Genomic DNA, 13,190 nt, shown 5'->3' with positions numbered 1-13,190 from the left:
TTCTCTTGGTGCTTCTAGAGATATAAACTGAGACTCGTAGATAAAGAGCTCTCACCTTCTTGCATAGGACAAAGGAGATAGGAGACACAAAGAAACCACAAAGAAAGAGTCAGAAAGACAGAAAGAGGAAGTTTGTGTTGGAGATGTCTGTATAGGGTACAAGGTGGATATGTCCAGAGAGAGAGAGAGAGAAAGCAATCGAGAGAGGTAGATAGATCAAAGATAGGTAGATAAAGTTGTGTAGGTTTATCGAGCGAGCGTCTTTCTGTCTTGATCCTGGTTTGCATGCAGGAGGGATGTGTGTGAATGGTCTGGAGTGTATTCGTTTCTATACTTTCTTCACGTGGCTGTGTGAGGGGTAAAGTGACGACGTAATGTCTACGAGAGAGGGAGGCGTCTCCAGTTCTTTCATTATATCTATGAAGACAATTCCATCTCTATGTGTATACACCAGCGTATACGGATCTATAGATCGATCTATCTGTTTATCTATCTATATATATCTCTCTGTATATATGCCTTGATGTGGCCGCTGAATGTAAGAGTGTAATTATTCAATACTAGCTTGCATGCACGGGCAACACACAGACAGATAGACGGACAGACAGATCGATAAGCAGACAGCAGACTGTCTGAGCTTTCTCGTGTTGTTTCTTAGGAAGATCAGCATGTGCCTCTCCCTCTTCTCTCTCCTTCTAGTCGGTGCATGTATGCATATAGATGTATCTAGTACCTACGAAGATCTTGTATTGAAGCTCCTTGCACCTGTTTCCTATCTGTCTCCTATGTATGTTTCTTTATGATATAAGGGTGATCTTTTCTTATATCTTCTTTGAATGAACTTCTCTCTATGCCTTCTTGTTTCTCAAGACTTGTACATCTTCTTCATGACTCCATGTTTCTCCCTTTGTTCTTCTTCTTCGTTCTCTCTCTTCTTTTGTGGCTTCCAGCAAGATGGAGAAGGGTTATTTGATCTAGAGAGATGTATAGATGATTTCGTCTTTCTCTGCTTTTTATGTGGCAACGATTTTCTTCCTCATCTTCCTCACCAATCGATCCAAAGAGGGAGCATCGATGCTCTTGTTCAGCTGTATGTACACCTGAGACCCAAGGTAGTCACCGACTATCTTACCCAAGAAGGGAAGGTCAATTTGAAACAACTTCAAGTCTTTCTTCATCATCTAGCCATGGTCGAGAAAGAAACGATTCGCCGAGATCTTCAGAGAAAGGTAAAAAAGAACAAGAAGAAAGAGAAGAGAAGGTTGAATATTAGAGAAAGATCGGTCATCGTCATGATACCATCAAGCATGCATTCACCATACAGATCAACATACACTAGCTAGCTACATGTCTTTCGATAGAGATTTCTCATGACGAAACTTCCGTGATGGAATCACCTGTCTCGTGAGGCCGCGCGATCCCACCGTATTGGGTTGACTTCAGTCTACTTTTCGTGAAAAAGAACATTAAATGAATGAACGAGCAAAGATTCTCTCTTATTGTAGCGACTCCCTCTTTCTTTCTTTCTCTTTCTCTTCTTCTTCTCTCCTCTCCCTCTGTTTTCTCCAAGTTCAGGTATCTTTTCTTTCTTGTACATCTCGCCCGTGCCTTAAGATCTCTTCTCTTTCTCAGTCTTTATGAAAAAGAGATTCATGTGCATTTCTGTATTATATTATGCATGCGACTGTTTCTCTCTGTCTCTTTCTTCTCTGGTTAAATATATACAATCGGGGTGCACACCTATGTATAGTATGAGAGAAAGAAAGAAAAACGGATACCTGAGCATAGACCAACTGTCTATACACCTCATATGGGTTTGCTGCGGTGTACGTACAGAACACATGTAGAGATAGATGGAGATCTCCATCTTCTTCGCTCTCTTCGTTTGCAGAAAGCTCGTGTGTATGTAGATGTCTGTACAGAGCAATCCAAAGAAGAATCGTTGGGGAATAGAGGAAAGAGAGGAGAGATACAAAGAAGAGAAGAAGAACGAGAAAAAGAACAAGATGCTGAGAGATCAAACCCTTCAGTCAATCGGAAGACCTAGCTTCTTCTTCTTCCTCTTCTTCTTCTTTTTCCTCTTGGGTCGCCATCATTCGCTTCAGTTAGGTTTTCTTTCTCTCTCTTTCTTAATACATAACGGTCTATCATCCCTTCACTAACTCCCTCTACAGCTTCTATATAAATACGTCTATTTGTAGCTGTCTTTACAGATAGGTAGATAGATCTTCTTCTATAAGAAGGATGTCTTGGTAGAGAGAGAGAGAGAGAAAGAACTTGGTATGAATGAGGGGGTCTGGTCTTCTTGTTTTATCTTTATCTTTGTCTTTCCTTCTTTCTTTTTCTCTCTTTCTTTCTTTGCTTAGAGTCGGATGCGTGAGAAGAATGAACAAGAGAAACAGATGAAGTTGCTTGAGAAGGCGAAGGCAATCGCACAGGATATTCAACGAAGAGATGTCTCTTCTTCGTCTTCTTGTACGAATCGTGCTCCAGCAGGAGGAGATCTGAGTAATGCGAATACGCTCAAAGAAGAAGAGAAGAATAAGAAAGATAGAAATTTCCAGGAGACTAGCGAAAGAAAGATAGGAGAGAAAGGAGCGAACGGCGAAGTGTTAGAGTTGACGTCGAACGAGGCTGCAGCGAGATTACTAAAGCAGGAGATAGAAAAGAAGATTCTTTCTCAAGATGATAAAGGAGGAGTTAAGAAAGAAGAGCAAGAGAATCTAAAGAAGAAGACAGAAGAGATCTCCGATAGAGAGAAGCCTTTTTCTTCTTCTTCTCCAGTGAAGGGGACAGCCGTGACGAGCCATGAAGCCAAAGAGGAAGAAAAGAAGAGCAACCAAGAAGAAGAAGAAAAGGATTCCTCTTCATCTATGAAGAATGAACTTTTCCAAGAGAATGAAGGAACAAAAGAAGAAGAAGAAAAGAGCTTAACATGTGTAGATACCATCGATCCGGAAGGAGGTCTCCCCCCACGTAAACGCCGAAGAGGCGACAAGATGAACTGTGAAGAAGGGAAGCAAGATGTCTCTTCTTCTTCTTCTATGGTGTCCATTCCTGTCACTGGAGAAGAGGAAGAAGGAAAGAGAGAGAGAGAGATCGTAGGAGCCTCATCGACGGGTCCTTCTTCTTCTTCTGGATCTCCCCCTTTAGATAATCGAGACTTCATTGAGAAAAAGCTAAAGAGAAAGAAGATGGGAGAAGAAGGAGAAGAGGACAGCAGTGAGGGCAACCAAGCAGGGAGTATAAAGACGAAGAGAGAAGAAGATTTTGATGCCTTCAAGATGAAACTTTCTGAGAAACTCCATAAAGAGCTAGATAACCATGCCCTACTGTATGACGAAGTCGATGGAGGTGTAGGATGTGCAGATCGAAATGTATGGAGAAGGAAGTACTACATGCAAAAGTTTCACCTCCCGAACCGACCAACTCTCTCTCTCTCAGAGCCACAACAAGCACAGCCACAGCACCAAGAAGGAAGAGAAGAAGAAGAAAGAAAGAAGAAGTTGCTAGATGAAGATATAGAAGCTCTATCACGTGATGTAGCTCTCGCATATATCGTAGGTCTCCAGTGGGTTCTATACTACTACTTCCAAGGCTGTAAGAGCTTCAACTGGTTCTATCCTTTTCATTATGCTCCCTTAGCCGTCGACCTTGCAGATGAATTGAAAAGAAAGCTAGGAGGAGGAGCAGGAGAAATCAATTCCAATCGAGCCTCCTATGGACGAGAAGCGACGAACTCTTCTTCTTCTTCGGCATCTTCATCTGCGACACCATCGATACAGGACAATCGACAGATAGACAGGGAAGGAACGGTCAAACAACTACAGCCATTTGAGGTGAGTTTGCTCCTCCTCCTCCTCTTTTCGCTGTGACGGCAATAGTGTGTTTTCATTCATGTATATGTATGAGTTGATATGTACACGCAAGAAGAAGACGATGCATGAGGAGAGAGAAAGAAAAGCGAGAGAAGAGGAGCAGGAGGAGAAAGAAAAGGTGAAAAGAAGACGAAGAGCTTCAGTCTCTTCTTCTTCAGAGACACCAAAAGGATGATAGCAACGTGAGAAGAAAGATGTGTTGGCTTGTATGTTGATCTTTCTTTCTTTCTTTCTGTTTTGTTTGTGTATCTTTCCTTAGATAACCTTCGAGCTAGGAACGCCGTTTCGAGCCTTCGAGCAGCTCATGTCTGTCTTACCTCCTTATAGCGCCTCTTGCATGCCCCCAGCGCATGCAGCTCTCATGACAAATCCCGTCTCTCCCATCTCTGACTTCTATCCAACAGACGTCAGGATGGATCCGAACGGAAAGAGGTAACACACCCCTCACATACACTCTCATATATATATATATATATATCTGTCTCTCCTCTATCTGTCGGCTCCACTTATGTCTAGTGTATGTGTGAGGATGTCTCTCCTACTAAGGTGAGTAGAGACGGAAAAGACTCTTCGGAGGTGTGCTGAGGAAAAGAGGAAGAAGGAGGAGGGGTGGTAGACGAGCAGCACTGGCATACATCCTGAGTGTGGATGGATATACACAGATATACATATATAGGTATGTATGTGTGATGCATGCACGGGTGTATTTTGGAGAGGCGTTTAGAAAGAGAGAAGGTAGGAGGTGTATATATGTCTTTGTGTGAATCTTCTGTTTGGAGAAGAGTACATGGACTGTCTAACAGAGGGGGATAGGATGAAATACCCCCTCAAGGAGAAAAAGAGGGAGGGTAGCTTAGGTGGATTTGTTTGGTTCGTCGAAACCGACATGCGATGTATCTCTACCTATCTCTCTCTCCTCTGTGTCTCTACATGTATGCCGTACTTATATATACACGTTCGAATTCTCTATCTCCGTCTATTCTCTCCCCTACTCCTATCCGTGTATCGTCTCCCCTACTCCTCCTATTTCTCTCCATCTATCCTCTCTCCTACTCCTGTTTCTCCCCGCCTATTCTATCTTTCTCTACTCCTTGTGTTGCTCTAGTTTGTATCGTCTTGACAACTCGGGTCATCTCTCTCTCTGTCTGTCTCTTCCTCCAACGCTTCATCCATTCCTCTCTTTCTTTCTTTCTTTCTTTTCTCTTTTCCATTCCTCCATTCATCGATTCTCCTCCAAGTATCTTTTCTTCTTCAGTCATTTCTTCTTGCTCGCCCCTTCCCTCTTCTTCTTTTCCTTTCTCTTTCTTGTCTTCTTTAGGTTTCAGTGGCAGTGGGTAGTGTTGCTTCCCTTCATTGACGAAGAGAGACTGCTGAAGAACTGCAAGACTCTAGAGAAGCTTTTAACAGAAGAAGAAAGAGAAAGAAATCGGCGTGGGTGTGATCGGTTGTTTGTCCATAAGACTCATCCTCTTGCATGCAATCTTAAGGATGTCATTGAAAACTCCCAGTATGGCCGAGGTGTTTTCTCCCATGAAGACGTTGACGATCTTTCTCTTAAGAACGAAGATGCTTATAGCGGTGTAAGAGGAGAAGGAAGACTTCTCTCTGTCTTCTCTTTAGAGTCGACTTCCTCAAGAAATCTTCGTGATACGGATGAGGAGACGGAGGAGAGTGAAGTTGGAGAGAAAGAGAGAAAGGAAGAAGAGCCCAAGGAGGCAGGGGTAGGGAGCAAGAAAAAGAAGAAGAGAGGAATGACAGGAAAGCTATATAGAAATCAATATTCGGTCCAAGCAGGTGAATACGTCGCCAGTCCAATAGGTAAGTAAGACCCCCCCCCCCAGATGGCATGCACAGAGAGAGATCGAAGAAGAAGAAGAAAAAGAAAAAGAAAGAATGGGTGAATGAAGTGTCTAGTTGAAATTTAGAAGATTTCTCTCATGAGAGTTCCATTTTCTTCATAAGGGGGGAGAATCTTTTTCTTCTTTTTCTTGTCTCATGGATGCTCTGCAAAAAATGCATCCAATGCTTTCCTTGCTTCTCTCTCTCTATCTTTCTTTCTTTTTCTCTTCTCTATAGGAAGAAGAACAAGACATGAAGGGTGGGGTCTATCTATGTATAACAGCATCTAATAGAGAAGAGCTAGCTAGCTAGCTAGTTAGCTGACTATCTCAACGTATATCACGGCTTACGTGTCTAGACCTTTAGACTGCTGTACCTCTCTGTCCTCAATCTATCTATCATAGTCTGTCTACCGTTCGTCTATCTCTCCTCAATCTGTCTAACTATCTACCTCTCTATAGATTTATGTATGTATGTATTTGTATTTGTGTATCTATCCAGTTCTCGTCAGCTTCTTCTTCGTATGGTCATATCTCGCCGCTACTACTACTACGACTATTAGTATCCCTACCCCCTGTTACATCTATGGCTTCTTATGTCTATCCATCGATGAATATGTAGATAGGTATAAAGATTAAAGAGAGACAGACAGATCAAAGATTTATAGATAGATTGAAGATAGATAGACATATAGATGCATGTGTAGAAGGACGTGTCTTATTAGACGATAGAAAGGCGTATGTTTTCTCATGTTGGCTCTTGTTTTCCTTCTTCTCTTTCTTCCTGTCTCTCTCTCGTGAGATTGGGGAATAGCTGCTACTCGTCATCTGCCACCCCCGCCTACACCTTAAAGACACCGATCGATCCTTTCTCCATGTCGATACTGTCATTGACGATTTGGTCTCGCTCTTTCTCTCTTGTGCTGCTCGTCCCGCCTGTGAAGAGATCTGCGCTTTTGACTACTTTCTCGAAATCATTCACGTCCAAGTTGTTCTCTTCGTCTTTCTTTGTTTGTATCTTCGACTTTTAACTTTTTCTTTTCTTTCTCGCAGAATACCTACCTGATATAGTATCGATGAGCTATTGCTGCTTCTATACCACACTCCGCCTTCCCCTCTCTCATCGCTCGATTCTCTTAGAAGGCGTCAAACCCTACGTTCCTGTCCTAGATCGCTTTGATCTTGAAGTAAGAGAACAGAAAGAAGGAAAGAAAAAGAAAGAAAGAGGAAGGGTGAGATACCTTTCTTTAGGCTCTCTTGAGATACCTGTTTGTCTGTGGAAATAGAGCTCGTTGAAGGGAGGGGTGTTCAATGCGTAGAAGAGGTAGGAGGCTAAGGAAGAGCAACAAGAAGGAAAGTGTGGAGTTGGTTGGTATGAGAGAGAGAGAGCCTAAGGATTTCTTCTCTTTTTCTACTTTCAAGAGTCAGAGAGAAAGAGACATAGAAAAACCAGGAGAAAGAAGTAGAAAGACAAGAATGGAATGTGTTGGTGTGAATGATCTCGTTTTGTATGTAGAAGAGGGGAAGTAGGGGAGAGAGGAGAAAGCGTATGTATGACCACGACCGACTGAGTCCTGATTCGATAGAGCAGCGGCGGATTCCTGACATGCTCTTCAATTGTCATGTGAAAATGTTTCTTCTGTTTCCAGACACCTGATGGAGATGTACATTCTCTAATGGACTAGATCTAGAGATAATAGATAGCTCTATGGAAATTGAGGGATGTACAGAGAGTCAGAGACAGCATAGATCAAACTAAATAGATAGATAGATAGATTTCCTTTGTCTGTAGAGTATGTTTTGATCGTTTGCGTGGTATGTTTAGGATGAGGAGAGACGCGATCGAGCTTTCAGTGGAGCTGTGGCTCGTCGTATTGTCATGACGACTCTCAATCTCCGGCATCATCCGGGAGGGGGAGGAAGAGAAGGAGGAGGAGGAGAGGGGTTTCATCCTCCTCCTCCTCACCATTCTAACAGAGGTGGTGGGAATGGGGGGGGGCCCTATCCATCGTATGCTTTCTCTTTATATTCTCATCCAAATCGAGGCGACTTTCAAGGAGGTGGTCCCCGCCCGCCGCACTATCCCAACTACCATAGCCAGAATCCTCACCCCTTTCCTCCCTATCAGCAGGGTGATAGGAGTAGCCATCACGATAGCTACAGCCAGATGTCTCGACACTCGTCATCATACGGCGGAGGAGGTAGAGGTGGTGGGTATCGGGGGGGTGGAAGAGGTTCTTCTTCTGGTTGTTCTATGCCGAGAATGCATGCGCCTCCCCCTCCTTATCCCCCGGTCGCGAATGCTGCTTGCTATTATCCCCCACACAATCCAAGAGGGGGGGGGCCAGCAGGAGGAGGAGGAGGCCCTCATAGAGGAGGATATGCTATGGGTTATCCGTCGTCTTCTTATTACTCCAATCCCCCTCCTCCTCCTGCTGCTGCTGCGGTGGCGGGCTCTGCTTCTGTCCTTTCTCAGTACGGTCACCAGGACCAACATGCCTCGTCATACCATCAGAATTCCACCTACTATGGAGGACAACCGCAACAAGCAGCTGCTCGTATAACTTCTTATGCTTCTTCTTCATCGAATGCTTCTTCGTATTATCAACCCTCTCCTCAGCCCATGTATGGTGGCGGCTATGATGGACAGCCCCAGAGATATCAAGCCCCCCAGGCAGGGGCAGGAGGGAGAGGCCCTCATGATGCCAGCCAAGGAGGGGGAGGCTACTATGGGGGATCTTATCCTTCTTCCGCAGCTCCTGGTCTTCCTCCTGCTTCATCGTCTTCTCTTCATACAGGGGCTGGTGGAAGTAGTGCGAGTCATATGGTACCTGGTGATCCATGGGCTCAACAACTGTATGCAGGAGGAGGAGGAGGTAGTAGTGGGGGTTATATGACAGGTGGGGGCCAGTACAATGCCTATAGTAAGACCTCATACTATACAACAACAGCGGGAGGAGGAGGAGGATACGGCTATGATGGGAGAGCAGGGGGGGGAGAGGACAGGGCGGCGGCGGAAGGATCAGGTCGATATAGCGAGATTCATTTCAGAGGTGGGGGGAGGTGATCTAGATGTCTTAGAAAGGATGCATGTGTCTTGAACTTTCTTTGTTGGTAGGAACAAACGCACATGTTTTAGATATTCTCAACCCCCCTATTATAGAGTGTATCAACATGTGCATATGAGTGAGATAGATGTGTTTGTATAGAGGTGTATGCGCATGTCTTTGTATATTGTAGAGATAGATGGATGATGTGTTTAAGGGAAGATCATGGGAGATCAAGAGGGGGAGGCAGGGATGAGAGACCTTTGTATTCACTACTAGTGACGTGGAAGGTTGTGACAGTTACTCTATGTCAGGAGGGGGCCGGGAGATGAGTGTGTATGTGAGTGTGGTTTGTACAATTGTTCATGAAGACAGGAGGTGTGGAGGAGAATGCCGTCGGGCTGGAGAGCAGTGTTGTGTTGGGTCATGTTCTCTTCTCTGCCGAAGAATCGCGCTTGAAAAAGAGAAAAAGAGAGACACTTGATGAGGGTATGAAGAAAGGGAGGCTTCCTTACTCACTTAGAGTGAAACACGTGGTACTTTTTCCTTCTTTGTTGAGGTGCACGTACACTCACAGACAGGAGAGGACAGATAGATTCATTTGATCGCATGTTCTATAGAATAGGAGAGAGGGAGGGAGGCACCATGGTGTCAGTAGTGCGTTCGATAAGTCTCTGTGAAACATGGGAAGAGGCGCCCCTCAACAGGCGGATTGAGGATACACAAGAGGGTATGGAAAGAAAGCTGGTTTGTTGTGAATGAATAGTAGGTGTATGTGCGAGATAATAGACAGATGCATAAGAGAAGTCTTCGGCTTCTTCTCTGTTTTCTAGCTGTCAAGAACTGAATTTGTTCTGTTGCCTTTTACTTTAGAGAAAGAGGGACACATCAAGAATGTATGTCATGGTGCATGAAGCCCTCCTTCCCATGTAAAGCCTTGTCATGGGAGTGTCCAGTGCGAATGAATATCGTTCGACATAACAGGAGGAGGGGGGAGGGGTCACTGTCTGTCTCATCATACCAAAAAATCGACAAGTGAAGGCTTTTCGTGTCATCTTCACTTAACAGAGAGGGTTACACGTTCTGATCTTCACAGGAGCCAGGCAGAGAGATCTCGTGTGTATGTGAACGAATGAAAGATAGATCGCCGACGATTCTCGCAGCTGTTAAGCAGGTATCGCTATTGTAGTAGATCGTCCGTCTATCGACTTTTTTGCGCTGGGGTTGCAGGAGGAGGAAAGAACTGACATACATTCACACATTCATTCATTCGCCTTGTCGTTCTAGCCGAGCCTCTTTTTGTAACCTCATCTTTTGTTGTTGTATGTCAGTAGTGAAGAGGCAAGAAACGGCTATTTGTTCATGTATGGAAAACAACCTCAAGTGATGAGGGAGGAGTGACTCCTCGTCTGACTCTCTCCCTTCAAAGCTCTCTTGACAGCGAGGAGGATTGATAGACGCATCAATAGATCGGAATCGGAACGCGCGCATTCTGTTGGCTCTACCTAGCTTTAAACACTCTCATTCCTAAAGAGGTAGATACCTGTTTTGCGAGGCCGTCTGTGTGTTTCTGATGGCAGTGTGGAACTCCGCGTAAGACTAAGAGCCTCCGAGAGACCATACAATACGTCATCCAAAGAATGTAGACAGGATGTGCCTCTATTTTTCCACTATGGTTGATAGTAGTACTAGCGGTGACCACCACTGCATGAACTATGCTCACTGGTAGTCATCATCGGGATCTCAACAACAACCGCTTGCTCTCCTCATCCAGCTCGAGTTTGTCTTTTTTTGTCTTCCTGAAAATGGCGGACGGAGACTCGATGGCCCACCGCTCAACAGTCTTGCGCGCCGGAATCTTCTTTAACCAATCACGGTCACCTAGATCTGTGAAGGCTTTCCGATCAAAAGTACCTTCAGGAAGGACGCACAAGTGCTTCGGCCCGATCTCGACAGGAAGCTAAGGCAATGCTGTTCCTAGTCGTTGCATGCGTGCGATGCTCGTTCCCTCGTAGTGCCACTGAATTGCCTTTGTCAGCGAACGAGTCCTCGGCAGTTTGGATTCTGTCGAACCTTGAAGCATTCCGGGATACCTCCGAGGCGTTCGCCGTTGGGGACGGGCGGGGTGTTTACTGACACGCTGGCTAGAAACTCCCCACGGTCATCGGCTGACCCACCATCGTGGTCTCGTACAGCAGATTTTACCTCGATCACGTAAGGTAGTTATACTGCAAAACATCTAGGCGTTCTTTCAGAGTCTTGCTCTGGAGCACGTTGCTCAGACCAGGGCCAGAGGTGGGGAAGCCCTGTCTGATCCCGGTCAGTCTCTGTACTAGACTTGGCATGTATACTCTTTAGAACGGCAGGCGCTTCGTATCTAGTACTTTCCGTCTCCGTACTTTCACTAATTCCTCCCGCACTTCGGGCGTTTTTTTTTTGCCAAGTTGCGAAGGCCCAAGAATGTACAGCCATCAAACACACGCAGGCATTCACGGCAAGGTGACTCCCGTCGCCTCTCTCTACACCTGGCGCGCCAGACACCTTGTGCGTCATTTCGTGTAGTACCCAATCAGCGAGGCGACCCGACCTCGTCGTCTGTACATGGATTTTTTCATGCCGGGACAACTTTTTCCCGGGCAATCAAGGTGGGAGGCTAGTTCTTTAGAGGGGTCCCAGCAAGGATGCTTCCTACCTTGTACTGTGCTCTACTGCTTATCAGGCGCTCTCCTTACTGCACGATCCCGCGATGATTTTACACACCATGTCAGGGTAATCCCTCTTTTTCGACGGTACTTGCATTCCGATCGAGTGGTCGGCCGGTTTCGTACCAGCAACGGGGATACTGCCGATCACAGTCACGATAGATAGGACATTCTGTTCGTGCTTTCGGGCGTCCGGTGACCCTGACACGTTTCTATTCCTTCGGGGTTTTGTAAACTAGCGCTAAACCCTTGCGGTGTCTTCTTGCCTAACAGAGGAAAGCAACGATCATCTCATACTCCATCTTTGCTAGCTGGCTAGCGCTCTATTTGAGCTGAAATAACGCACCTGCAAAGGCAAGCTGACTTCACTCACGCGAACATGGAAGAGAACCCGCCCCAACTGAAGTGTCCTCCGAGACCCCCAGAGCACTTTCTCCAGCACTAAACGCCTGGCCGCTATCCGGTTTACTCGGGGATTCTACCGCAACACTCCTGGGTTTCTATCGGCAAAAGACGTACTCAGCGTCTCGAGCCGCCGACCCCTGAATGAGGGGCTGAAGGAATGTTTAGCCCACACCGTCACCGCGATATCCTGCGGTGGTGTATCACTAGCCGCGCGGTGAGAGAAGTGGCTCTTCGCCGCTTCCGCAATGAGAACTCCGGGTACGCACCCTCCTCCTCTCGCTGTACCTTTGCCGAGAAGTCGACCGTTAGGTCGCAGCCTCTCGAAGTATCTTTCAGCATGCCGCTCGCACTGAGACCCAGGAGAGCACCACTGCAGCGGAACTCTCCATGGCTGCTAGCTGGTCACACACACAAAGTCAGGTTTCCTGACCGTTGCAGTTCTCAGGAAAGTTGAAAAGCAATCTGATGGAGCCCTTAGGACTTCCGAATTCCTGCAACGCTGGTACATCGGGTGGTAAGATCACCTCGGCGCTTCCCACGACACGACACCACGGCTGTCTCCTAGTTACCCGCATTCGGCGATTCTGCCTGCGCTCTGGAGCCGAGGGGGGGTACACGCAGCACAATATCGTCTATCCCATTCCTCTCACCTATCAGAGACAGCTCTTTTGACGCTCGCACTCGCAGATGTAGTAGCCTCTGCTACGCCTGTGTCGTCTGACCTGATCACCCTTCAACACATAGAACCGGAACCCCTGTTGTTGTTGTTGTTCTGATCGTATGCTAAGTGAGCCCCACTGGAGTACGGATGCAGCACGTCTGTAACCGACAGTTGTTGCATAAGAGAAGCCCTTCCGTCTTTCCGGAGAGACATCCCACAAGGAACTCCTGGCAAGTCAGCCGACGCTAGCGTTAGCCACTTCAGGGGGACACCCTTCCTGCAAAGCGGCGGACAGCCGGGCCTCCTCCGGCATCGCGGAGAGCAATTCGAAAACAGAAAAGAAGGGTCCACATGCCGCACCATCACGTCGTCCAGTGTCACTGACCGCAACACCGCCAGCTAGGTTGATCACTTCCATCCCTGTCGCTCTCTACCTAAACGCATTCTTTATTCCTCGAACGAGAACACGCACCGGAGCGCCGCCCTTACATTCTTCTGCCAGCTGTAGATCATCTTATTCCGCTCTTCTAGCTGATCAACAAGTTCAAAACTATCGGCGAACCAACGAAAGACATCTGTTTCCCCGACCGAAAGAAGATGACACCCCGTGACGGAAACAAATCAATCTGCGCATCACCGGGGCCCCCCTTCGACAAAGA

The 13,190-nt window shown here is 46.4% G+C and overlaps 2 protein-coding genes across 2 annotated transcripts; one reads left to right on the top strand and one right to left on the bottom strand.

Moving 5' to 3' along the window:
* The first annotated feature begins 950 nt into the window (after window positions 1-950).
* CSUI_007288 (5-3 exoribonuclease) lies at window positions 951-10,135 on the top strand. The gene is made up of 6 exons (XM_068067436.1): window positions 951-1,229; window positions 2,367-3,839; window positions 4,138-4,310; window positions 5,197-5,696; window positions 6,770-6,903; window positions 7,542-10,135. The coding sequence occupies exons 1-6, from the start codon at window positions 1,188-1,190 to the stop codon at window positions 8,781-8,783; spliced, it is 3,564 nt and encodes a 1,187-aa protein (XP_067920589.1). The 5' UTR covers window positions 951-1,187; the 3' UTR covers window positions 8,784-10,135.
* A 2,162-nt stretch (window positions 10,136-12,297) lies between these two features.
* On the bottom strand, window positions 12,298-13,190 carry CSUI_007287 (uncharacterized protein). The gene has a single exon (XM_068067435.1). It carries the CDS (start codon window positions 12,892-12,894, stop codon window positions 12,604-12,606), a length of 291 nt encoding a protein of 96 aa, XP_067920588.1. The 5' UTR covers window positions 12,895-13,190; the 3' UTR covers window positions 12,298-12,603.

This window comes from Cystoisospora suis (assembly GCF_002600585.1).
Source record: "Cystoisospora suis strain Wien I chromosome Unknown contig_3825, whole genome shotgun sequence".
Taxonomy (NCBI): domain Eukaryota; phylum Apicomplexa; class Conoidasida; order Eucoccidiorida; family Sarcocystidae; genus Cystoisospora; species Cystoisospora suis.
Note: the sequence above shows the minus strand (reverse complement) of the source record. Positions and strands in the feature narration are given on the sequence as shown.